The following is a 12,949-nucleotide window of genomic DNA, read 5'->3' on the forward strand; positions in this document are numbered from 1 at the left end:
ACGGGTATGCCTGACAAGGGCCTAGCAATGTGATATCAACTATGCTTTTCATTCATTGGAATCCTTACAATGATTTAGAGGAGGTAGGGTTATCAGCTTCATTTCTAAAATAAAGAAGGCAAGCCTCAGAAAAGTTAAGAAACTTGACCAAGGAACCGAGGTATTCTGAGTTCAAAGCTCTCATCGCAGCACTGTATTGCCTATTCAGAATAGAATCTGGTAACATGGACTCAGTAAACTTGCTAAGCACATTAATGTGGAGAGAGAATGAGATGGCCAAACATAGAATTCTGAACTTACCACTACCCTACAGAGCATTAGAGACTTCTGGCATTGGGCACATTTCATAATTTTTCTTAAAAAAAAACAAAAACAAAAACAAAAAAAACAAAAACAATAAAAATATCTGTATTTCTGTTAAAATCAGTCACATGTGGAACTTGGGTTTCCATAATCAGCAGGACCACAGAACTTATCTTTAGGGCATATAACCAAATACAATAGGCTGATAAAATAAACCTACCACAAATGCTAGTTTATTTCTACTTGCACTGCTTAGTCTAAAGTTACTTATTTGTAGTGCAAATTATTTTTACTCTGTATTAATGATCTTACCTGACAAGAATTTATTTTCCACACTATGAAATAGGCCTGAGCATAAGGAACTTGGCTATTGCTAACCAATTGTTTTGAGGATTTCATGTTTGGAATCCATTCTCATAGAAAAATATTGCAGACTAGATTCTGCTACTCAGCTATTTTGGAAGATCTGGCCTCTTATTCTATTATTGTCTGCTTTTTTCTCTCATATATCCCCTCTGCTACACAGTTAAATAGGCCAATCAAGTAAATTCTATACTAAAAATAACACTTTTAGTCATTCACAAATATCTCCCCCAAATTTTCTTTCATCTGTTGCTCTCCTTACTTTTGCTGTCCATAGAACAGAAAAGATAAAATGACCTAAGAGTAAATTTTCTTTCTTCTCATTTTCTCTTCTTATTTTTTAATTTCAGGGTTTCTTTTCTAATGGCCTCCTGATAATATGCTAAATAAATCTTTCAAATTATCCAAAAAACTAGTCTACTCAGCAACATGTTTTGCGATTTTAATGAAGTAAAAGAAAAGAAATTGGTCGCCAGAGGTTGATTTAAATTGTTTTCCAAACCTGTCACTTCAACCAAACAATTGCAGTAATAAGGGCAAGCAGTTATAGAACTCACAGCAAGAGAGTAAACTCAAGAATCTGCAATGAAGAGTTTCTTCTTTTGGGTATAGATGGATTTCCTCAGTTTGATGAAATTTTGTTAAATAGAACACTTGAATTCCAAAAAAGAAAGCATAGTTTAAAGAGAAAAATCTGCATTAATTCACTTACTGAAATAACAACAACAGGATACAAAATGGAAATATTACTCTCTTTAAGGACATCCAGTAATTTCTGGGTTTCTTCAAATTCAGAGGTCTTAACCTAAAAGACCAGAAAAATAAAAGTGAAAAGAGGTTCTTAAATGATTTAAAAGTTAATTCAAGGAGAAAAATGGGGAACTTTAACATAATCATTTAAAATATTTATCATGCTCAATTTTTAAAACATTTTTAAAAGATAACCATAGTTTATACCTATTAGAATTTGAACTAATTATTGATTTATTAATGTGTCATCTTATTTGCTTTACACCAAGTACAAGATAGAAAACAAAATATCGTCTAAAGAAATATCATTGTCTTTTCATTATGGGAATTAGCTTGTTAGAAAATGTTATTTCCCTATTTCAAAAGATAAAATATAAAATTTCCAAATACATATTAAATAACCAACTCATTTACCAAAGTCTTAAATTCAAATATTTAAGAATCAAGAAAAATAAGTTATTTTCCACATTATACTTATACAGATCCCCAAGGGCTTTTAATCATTTATATTTACTTACATTTACACAAACAAAATTGTAGCATTGCTCTAAGATGATTTGCTGAAGATCTCTGCCAGGATGACAAAGAGACCCAGATGTGACTTTTACATGCTAGAAGAAAAAAATAGGGGGGAAAAAAGAGTTTGCAAATTAGAAAGACCAAACGTGAACATAAACAACTTTGTTACAAATGAGGACAAAATTGCTACAGGCACATAAAGCTAAGGGACATATATGAAAACAAAATAATTGAGGCTTAAATTTATTTGGCTACCAAGAAAAAGACATTTGAACCAGTCCATGAATAATGTTTATTATTTTAGCAAACATGGATATTAGGTAATTGTCTCAGATAAGAAAAAAATATATATACAAAGAATGTATTACAGAGAATGTTTGGAATAAAATAAAAAAGTTGATTAGACAGGGATTGTTGGAGGGTTCTGGAAGCATGTTAAATTACTAGTCACAAAGAATAGGTCTGACAAAACCTGGAATGACTAGAAGCAAGGAAAGCAATAATAAATTATAATAATACAGTGATAGAGAAAAGAGTTGAACTGAGGTAATAATTATAAGATAAAAGAAGAGATGATGAGATTATTACTAGAGGTAGTCCCAGACTAGATTTAGAAGGAATGGTACATATATTACAAAAATGTACTAATAAGATTTTTATTCCATATATTTCAATATGCTAATTAATTTCTATTTTTTCTATTACAATAATAAGAATGACTTAATTACTAAACAAGGGATTTGTTTTAATGATATTTCTGCTATAACAATTCCATAGGAAGTCACATTTCAGTGGTTAATAACAGCATTATATTTAGAATGCCTTACAATTTATAATTTTAAAATACAATGCATATTCCTTAGTAAAGCATCATACTCTATAACTCTAACAGTATCACCTATTCAATAGAATTCAGCTTTAGTTCTACAGGATTTTGACAAAATATCTGAGAAAAGTAAAGGTTTTGAGGTCTTAGCTTTAGTATAGGAATTGGTCGACTCATAAATTTCAAAAATTTTATTTTGGTTTATAGTTCTTATTGAGTACAAAATTCAGAGAGAATATTTAATAAAAAACAAAAGCAAATAACTTCCATAGTCATCAGCCACGTGCTGACAATGAAATAGACAAGAAATCAATTTCCTTATGCAGCATGAAGTTTGTTGGAGGAGTCACATCTTCTAGATATTACAGAGAGACAAATTTTTAGGGGTTTCTCATATATCCAAACATTTTAAAAGGCATTAATAGCTAATTTACCCCAGATTGGATGTCCATAGCATGCAGACTTGCAAAGAAAGATACACTGCTTCCTGGAGTAAATTTGCTTATGTTTCAGAAAGTAAAGAGAGAGACATCTCTCTCCCTGGAGCAGATTTGCTTAGCGTTCCAGGGCAGTAAAGACAATCTCTCCCATTAAGAGGAGGATGGACTGGTTTGCCAGCAGCTCCCTCTATCAGACCAGCACTTCCCGATACCAAGATTCTTCTTTGATGCAACCCACTGCCTGGCAACACCCAGTCCTAACTGCATTTTCTGGTGGGACCTGCAATTCAGAAAATCAGTGCTATACTATTATTCTCCTTACTGCTACTGTTATAATAAACTGTCTTTTTTCTGACCCTGAAGTTTCATGTCTTTTGCAAATATTTATGATACTGACATGCATTTTTGCATACAAGTAGGGTATAATCCTCAGATCCTGCCAAGTTTGTGACTTGATGAAATGTGAAATAAGGCAACCACATCATCAGATCTTGACTTCAACAACTGTAAATGAAATCTGAATTCAAAAAAAAAAAATTACTTTATAATTTTCTTTTACATGTACATAAGTAAGATATAGGATGAGAACATGAAGAATATTGTGATTTAGTTTTTTAAGTTTTAAAATTGATAAAATTCTTGAGAACAGGGTATGAGATACTTGGGGACAGAAACATTCATGTTTGTTTTTACCACTGTCAAATGCTTGATAAATAAATTTTTTAAACTTACCAATTTTTTTTTAAAAAGGTCTTTCAATGAAAAAAGGTATATGTTCTTAAAATAAAATATATATGGAAAAGCTTTTTAAAAAGGCAAAAAAAAAAAGTCATCCAAAAATACTTCTACCCAGAAATAATTACCCTAAACATTGAATAAGTATCATTTCAACAATTCTCTATTAATAACAAAATATTCAGTAAGCTGGTGAAAAAAAAGAGATGAAGGAACAAAAGCATTCATATATTCTATTAAAATGGGATCGGAATACGCATGTTATTTTTAATTATTTAATGTTAGAAAATATATACATATATAGTAAAACCAAAAGTGCTATTAAATGTCAGATAATTCTTCACTAGCAGTCAGTTTAGATAGTTTCTAAATGTTAAGAAAAAATATCATGGATAGAGTTAAGACTGGACTTTTAATATCAATTAATTTTATTTATAAGTCCATATTTACTTCCTTCTACAAGAGAGAAAGTAACAGCACATTTTAACTTCCACCCACAGCCTTGTTCTGGTCAATCATATTATTTTTACCTTGACAAGGTTTATTAGATTCGTATCCTATTCTATACACAAAATCCATACAATTTAGACATAATCTATCTGCATTCAAGGAAATTAATTTGTTAAAATCTCTCCTTTTCTAAATTCTTCATTTTAATTAAGTCTTTATTTGATAAACTTCATCCATAAGAAGTTTTTGTTTTTTTAACAAAGCCTCAACACTTTTATTTTACTACATTAATAATTTATTTATTTATTTTTTCTTATTTTTTAAACGAGGCAACTCTTGATTGACCTCGCATATTGCAAGGACCTGGTCAGTTTACGATCCTTTATTTTTTTTTAATTACTTTTTACTCCTACAGCACCTGATCTTTCTACGTGGTCTCCCATCCAAGTATTAACCAGGCCCAACCCTGCTTAGCTTCCGAGATCAGATGGGATTGGGGTTGTTCAGGGTAGCACGGTTGTAGACAATAATTTTATTTTTCAATTACAGTTGGTATACAATATTGTATGTTTCAGGTGTACAACATAGTGATGAGACATTTATATAACTTACAAAGTGATCACCCCAATAAGTCTAGTACCCATTTGACATCATACTTAGTTATTACAATATTATTGACTATATTCCTTATGTTATACTTTACATCCCCATGACTATTTTGTAACTACTAATTTGTACACATTATCCATATGTTAGATGCCTTTATCATCATTCACATCTATTCTCTTTATTATTTAATTTTTACTTGGAATACACTGTAATTATCTCAAGTTTCACCCTACGGTAACAACCTGACTCGATGTATTCTATTTCTAACGTACTACTTAGTTCTATAATAGGGTTGCTCTAGTCTGAATTTTGTTTCCTTAGTTATTCAAACACTCTATTAATTCTTTGCAATGCCGTCTTGAGTTTTTAATCTTCTTGAATTCAGATTTTTACTGAGCTCTTCTATAGAACCAAAAGGTATTAGAATATTTCAGGGGGTAGAAATAGACTTGAGGTTTCTTTCAGATTTTTAAAATCTGACTTGAATGTGAATCATTTTATATTATGAATTTTATGAATTATAGAGTTTTCTAATTGTTTTGTTTAGTTTTGTTTGACCAATTGGAGAGTTAAAAATGGTAGGCACTGATAGATTTCCCCTCCACAGAGAACTGAGGAATCTTGTCTGACTTTTCCTTGACCTTCATTTCAGCCCCTCAATCTGCTTCTTTCTAAATTAAAAATATAAGAATGGTCTGGATTTAATAAATCATCGTTTGCCATAGAACAATGTCTTGAGGCTCCGTGGATGGGGTTTAAAAGACATAAGGAGCCAGGTCATCATCTGTTTTTTTTCTTGACTGTTACTTGTGGAATTTACACATGAAGTTGGGTCTCTTACCTACATTGGCTGTTGTCAGTAATTTTGTTGGCTTGATTTACTATTTCTGGTTTTTTTAATCACTGGAGGAGGGAGATTTTGTAAATGATATTTTCCTGATTGTCACCATTATTTTTAAATAGTTCAAGGAATTACTGTATTTTACTTGTTGTCTTAGCCCCTTCGGGTTGCTATAACAAAATACCATAGTTTAGGTGATTTAAACATTTCTTTCCCCCATTTCTGGAGGCTGGGAAGTCCAAGATCAAGGCAGGGTACAGAGTTCCTGTCTGGTGAGGGCATACTTTCTTGTTCAAAGACAGCGGTCTTCTTGCTGTGTCCTCACAGACAGAAGAGGCAAGGAAGCTCCCCACCCCGGGGTCTCTTATAGCAGCACCAATCCCATTCATGAGGGCTCCGTCCCCATGGCCTTATCATCTCCAAAAGGCCCTACTTCCTAATACTATCACTTTAGGAGAAGGATTTCAATGTATGAATTGGGGGAGAGAATACATTTAGTATATAGCACTTGCATATCATACATTCTAAAAAAAAAGGTATTCACTAAACATTAAGGGTATTTTAAGATCAATATTCCTAAAACAGAGCTTCATTTCACTTTTTTCAATTAAGAATATGCAATTTTACATATACATATATATTATAAGAATGTGTAATTCCTACTAGAGTAAATCTAAGATTGTGAATTTGTTATTAAAGTCCTCCATAATCTATTTATAGTCTATTCAAATCTTAACCATCTAACTCCACTCTTCACAGATATTCTTAAACTCTAAGACCATTTTCCTCGACTGTCACAAACACTGGGCTCATTGTTGCCTGTGATGGCTTCAGTCCATATTGACTTCAAAATATACTTGTTTCCTTATTAATGCTAATATATATAGCTTTATATATATTATAAATATGTATACTTCTTAAACTATATGTGTATATATATTTCTTAAACTCAATTATTAACAATAAATAAATATAACATAAGCTCTTAGAAAATAGGATATATATAGAAAGGACAGTGCCCAGCCACAGTGTCAATTATTATTATTAAAATATATGTGCTATTATGTGATAAATTAAAAACTCCAATTAAAGATAGTCACTCATCAACTAATGCCTACAAAAACAGAAATGCATACACAATATTTTTACAAAAGGCATTAAAGGTATTTTTGTACCCCTTAAAAAACATAAAATGAAATTGTATTTTTTTCCTTCTTGAAACTGAGACTCTTAATAATTGTTTCCAGTTAAGTGTAATTCTTTTATTTGGTCATACTGCTTTCTTCCCAAATGGAAAACAAACAATATTTTCCATGCATAATAAAAGGAATTTAGTTTTAACCTAAATATAGCAATAGACTCATTGACACCTTTAATAAACAAAGACTGCATTAGACAATGCTATTAGGTTGTTTATGAATAAGCTCTCCGGCATCACGGTATGCTGTCACTACTAATGTTACCATACCCAAACACAGCAAGTGGGGCAGTCTGCTGGCTAGAAGGACCCCTTGTACTATAAATATTTTGGTTCAAAGAACATTTAAAACAACCTTCTAATGTGTTCAGTACAATTAAAGTATACAAAATAAATAAATAATTTCCTTATAGCATAACAAGTAATAATTTAGAAAAGATTTACTATTAGCTGAATACAAACGTGCATATTCAAAATACTATTTAAAGCATAGATCTTAGGAAGAGAAACGGGTTGTCAAAAAAATGTTTTCCATGTCAAGTAGAGTTAAGGCTTAACTAAGGCTAAAAGGCTTTGGTTCCAGTCCCATGAGTCAGGTTCAAAAATGTGTTTCTCTTTTTACAGACAGAACATGTTGGCTGAATCATCTCTGATCCTGAATCCCTCAATTTTTCACCTCTTTCCCATTCAAACAATGGCACTAATTGGATATAAACAAGGGAATGAGAGAGAGATGCCCTTACTTTCTGCTCTGTAAACAACACTAAGAATTAAAAGTCTTGTGGCTGGGGTGTGGAGAAAATGGGGAGACCATTGGTCCAAGGGTACAAGTTTCAGTTACGCAAGATGAATACATTCTGGAGATCTAATGTACAGCATGGTGACTGTAATGAACAACATTGTATTGTATATTTGAAATTTGCTAAGATAGTAAGTAGATCATAGGTGTTCTTACTAAAAAAAAAAAAAGTATGAAAATGGTAACTATATGAGGTGATGGATAAGTTAATTAGCCTGACTGTGGTGATATATTTACTTCAAAACATCAAGTTATATACCTTAAATATGTACAATTCTTATTTGTTAACTACACCTGAATAAAACTAGGGGGAAGGAGTTTTTTCTATATTGCAAATCCAGATTTTTTAAAGGAATCTTCTGTTTTGACTGCTGCTGGCTGAAGGCTAAGACTGGGCTGTCAGCTCATCAGTCACTGTCTTTATCAGTGGAGTTGTCTCTGGCCTGTCATCAGTGCTGTGTCTGGACCTTCAGCCAGAGAATTATGGCTCAGAGCCTCTCCATCATCATTTTTAGCAATCTTCATCTGAAATACTCCTTTAGGTAGTATTCACTATTTTCAAATTTTGAGTTGCCAATTAAAATTTACTTCATGATTATTTTTAGACGTTTGTGGAGATTTTGTCCACTTAGCACTGTGTATTTACTGTATTATTGTTATTTTTATGTTTTTTAAGAATTCAGTTTTAAAGCTCCTTATTGTAGGTAATAACATGGCCTCTGGAGCCAAGCTCCCTAGGTTTAAATCTGGCTCTGCAACAAACTTGCTGTGACTATATTAATTAAGCCCTGTGACTCAGTTTACTCATCAGTAAAAGAAATATCTCATAAATTGGTAGGAAGATTAGTTAAATTAATATGTGAGAGTTAAGAATTAACTTTTCCAGGAATTCTTCCCTATAGATTGAATTCCTGGAAAGCTGCAGAGAAAAATTCTATAGCTTTTAGGTAATGAATCTTGGTAGAGTTTTCAGGTGATAAATGAATCAGGTTACTACTATTCTGCCATGTTAAATAAGCTATGGATCCCCAAACATGAACATTAATTTGGTGGATCATATCAGTGGCCTTCTACTTCATACCCTGCCACCACAAGACTCAGGTCCTAGCCTGTTGGACATACCATAGAAAGTTTTGATATTCTCCCAATCCTAAATGCTGGGCAGGCAGAATAACACTAGAATCAAGGTTCTGCTTTGTTGCACTGGTGTTGAATCCTAGTCCCTTATCACACCAAGAAAAGGGCTGATCATTCTTTAATTATGCAACTAAAAGCCACATTGCACAAAGATTGGAGCCTAGCATTCAGCCTTGAAGATCCATTTGCAATGCTACATGGTGCACTGGACGGTGCTTCTGTTCTTGAGGCCATAGACTTTCCCCAATAATCACTGTTCTAGAAAGTCTGAAGTCCAGTGTGAGTGCTCTCATGTCATTCATCTGTGTTTGCTTGAATATATGTAAAGCACTAATAACCACCCTTGCACACAGTGCTATATGAAATGTTTCCTACTATTATTTCACTCACTTTCATTTAATTTCTGCTTTTAAATGACCCTTTAATACATCACCACATCTCTCCATTACGCCCTTTGCATTTAATACCTTGCTTTTACTGAGGCTTTACTACTATTTGTCATAATCTATGCTAAATACTTTAAACAAGTATCTTACTAAAATCATATAGCACACCTATGCATATATTATCCACATGTTATGGATAAGGAAGCCGAGGCACTAAAGTTGAAATAACCTGTCTCAGATCACACACCAGTAAGTGCACCCAGACAAAGGCCTATTGAACACCCAGGTCCACATACTTACCTCTAAAGTACACTGGGTATCAGTTTACTCCAGGTGACTATTATCTCATCACAGAAGTCACAAGATCTTCACTCAGAGAGTGATGGATGCTACAAAGTTCCAAAGTCAGCTAGGAGAAACACTTCACATGGAGGAAATCATTTGAGTACTAAAAAGCTTAATTGCTGCCATGTACAATCCCAACTCAGATAATTTCTGTGAGTCCTGGACAAGGAAGAAAGTAACTAAGAAAGGTCCTCCAATTCGGATTCTCAGATTTGATCTTGGAAAACAATAAAGTGTTCTGAACCACTGCGTTCACCATATGCCGAGCAGCTGGTGATAGTCGCAGGAGTGATAATTATGGTAATGTCCCCTTTAAAACAACCCTCCTTTCGTGCATCCCTCTCTCACACTGTTAATATTCTCTTTGAAGGCCAACTATTGTTTTGATGCAAAACTACAAGGATTGTAGAATGGGAAATACAGGCCCTAATCTCAGCAAATCTAAGCACTATCACAAAAAATTCAAGGCTCCCATTTTATCATACAAATTATACATCCTAAACTAGACAGTGTCTAAACCAAAAATAAAGCTACCAAATGCACATCTGCTCAAGTTTATTTTTTCCATTGAGTTTTACTACAAAATGTTATACTTCAAATAACTAATGGGCAATATTGTAGTAAATGAAAAATGAACTGGAAGTAACTCACATAAATCATGTTTGGCAGGCATATTTTGTAAATATTATGCATGTTGTCATTCTGTAAATGACAGAATGATATGTTAAAAAGGTATGTGAAGCAATATGACCTCTTTATGTTTCTTAGTAATGCATAAAACATTTACAAGTTGAGAACTGGCAAGCTAACATAAACAAATCTTATCTGTCTTAATTAAAATAAAAGTCACAAAGAGAGTATCCTATACACCGATGGATTAGTTTCATTCATTCAACCAATAAATATTTATTGAGGGCTCTGAGCTAGACACTAGATTGTACACTGAAACTATAGCAACGAACTAGACAAAATTTCTGTCTTCAGGAAGCTTAGATCATACTGGAGAGAGGAAATAAAGTTTATAGTTGCATTTCTCCAATTTCAATATGCATAAGAATCTCTGGGAATCTTGTTAAAAATATAGATTTTTACTCCATTAGATAGGTAGTGGGGTCTAAGAATACACATTTCTAACGAGCTTCCAGTTGATATTGCTGTAACTGGCCCATGGATTACACTTTAAAGCAGCAAGAGGTTAGATAATTCAAACCCGTGTTAATCTAAAAGTCCTTTTTCATTTTCAGTCGATATGTGTACTGAGTGTGTCTCCGTGTAACAACCAGAATAACTTTAACCTTGACGGTAGCAAAGCTACTGCCTTTTAAAATAATTTAAAATAAATTACCCATATCTATTAAATCTATCAGTATGGCAAACATAATTGACTGAAAGAATTCATCATTTTGTCTATGGCCATGCAATCCTGAACAAGCCAGATCCCATCTGATCTCGGAAGCTAAGCAGGATCGAGCCTGGTTAGCACTTGGATGGGAGATCACCTAGGAAGACCAGGTGCTATAGGCATAAAAAATTAAAAAATAAGTTATTGTAAGTGGACAAGGTCCTTGCAATCTGTGAGATCAACCAAAGGTTGCCGTGCCTAAAAAAAAAAATTCATCATTTCAACCTTTTTTCCCCTCAAATTCTTGCCAAATTTATAACACAATCTAATTTATATTTATAAAATTTTATCTTTTTCTAAGTAATACAGACACTGCCCAGATATATATCAGTATAATTAGAGCTTATTTTCCACATACATGTACCCTGAAATAAAGTATGTACAAGTAAACTGTATTCCAGTCAAAATGTCTTTAATTTGAAATTACTAATTAGAATCCTACCAATACTGTTTCCAATCAGTTTTATAGATTATTTAAATAGTCTACCAAAAAACTATGGTTTATACTTTTAGCTATGCATTCATTAGAAATTACAAATATGATACACATAGCTTTAACCCCAAGGAATTGTAAAATTTGAGTGTGCATGAAATGAAATAGGTTATATTAGCAGTTCTTAACTGAGGGCGTCTTTGTCCTTAGGAGAAATTCAGCAATGTCAGGAGACATTTTCAGTTGTCACAAGTAGGTTGGAGAAGTACTGCTGGCACCTACTGCGTAGAGGGCAGGGATGCTATTAAACATCATATAACACACACACGCGCACACATACTTGCACACGCACACACGCACACGCGCGCACGCACACACACACACACACACAGGTCAGCTCCAGAACAAAGAATTATCTTCATCAAAATTTCAATAGCATAGCTATTGTAAAATTCTAGATTAGAGAAAGAGCTGTAGCTTTTTTGTCTTCAAAATTTAATCGTGAATCAATAACACCCAAAACAGTAAAATTCTAACAACTTCAAGGCTTTAACATATATAAGTAGTCATCCTTTTTATAAGGTAAATGCTAACATTGCATTTTATCTGATGAATGTCTTAAAGTAATTTTTTAATTACATTATACCACAAATGCGACAAGTGTGTTCAAAATGGCGAGATGAGATATACATTAAAACAGATTCTCAGCTCAATAACCTCTATCTGCTACCTAGTTTTTATATTCTCTAATTTTAAATTAGGAAATAAACAAGAAGAAAACTAAAATCAGCTATAAACATGCATGATAGCTTAGTGAAGAACCTTTCACAGGTAATCACAAAGAAACTATGCACTATATTAACTATTAAGGATATTTAATACCACTCCAATACTTGTACAATCCAAATATTGCCATTATAATTCTTCAAGTCCTACACAGTAAGAAAACTATTTTTCATTAATGTATTTTCCTCTAGAAAAATATATAATTGCTACATTTACGTATAAACTTTCCATCTCATACAACTTTCCATTATGAGTTACATATTAGTAATCCACTGAATACTAATCATTAGCCTATAGGTTCAAAATGTTTTTGAAATATTAAAGATAAGTTAACATTCTGAGCAAAAATAACAAAACATGATCATGTGACTTATTTCAGAAGTGTGTGAACATGTGTATACCTCAGGATATTTTTAAAGTAGCACATTTCTAGATAATAAAGCAAGGTAGATTCTTATTACAGATTCTAAAGAATACATTAAAATATTGCTTATGGGCCTGTTTCTTCATCCCATTGTAATACCCTCTGCAGAACTGATTTTTCCCTCACTGTCTCTCTCTCTCTCTTTTCCTGACAGAAAGCGGCTGGTCACAAACTTACTGTTGCTAACTCCAATTCATCTAATC

The 12,949-nt window shown here is 32.8% G+C and overlaps 1 protein-coding gene and 2 pseudogenes across 3 annotated transcripts in view; 1 reads left to right on the top strand and 2 right to left on the bottom strand.

Annotated features, from left to right (window-relative positions):
• The window catches only part of CRPPA (CDP-L-ribitol pyrophosphorylase A), a 228,728-nt gene that overhangs the window by 106,309 nt on the left and 109,470 nt on the right, over positions 1-12,949 (bottom strand). For all 3 annotated transcript variants that reach the window (XM_039862441.1, XM_039862440.1, XM_039862439.1), the window contains 2 exons: positions 1,935-2,027; positions 1,379-1,471 (listed from right to left, as the gene is read on the bottom strand). In XM_039862441.1, the coding sequence (XP_039718375.1) occupies positions 1,379-1,471; positions 1,935-2,027 (186 nt within the window). The remainder of the gene's footprint in view (positions 1-1,378; positions 1,472-1,934; positions 2,028-12,949) is intronic.
• LOC120602613 (uncharacterized) lies at positions 4,793-4,911 on the bottom strand (annotated as a pseudogene).
• LOC120602574 (uncharacterized) lies at positions 11,107-11,225 on the top strand (annotated as a pseudogene).

The sequence above is a fragment of the Pteropus medius genome, unplaced genomic scaffold, assembly GCF_902729225.1.
Source record: "Pteropus medius unplaced genomic scaffold, Ma_sr-lr_union100, whole genome shotgun sequence".
NCBI lineage: Eukaryota > Metazoa > Chordata > Mammalia > Chiroptera > Pteropodidae > Pteropus > Pteropus medius.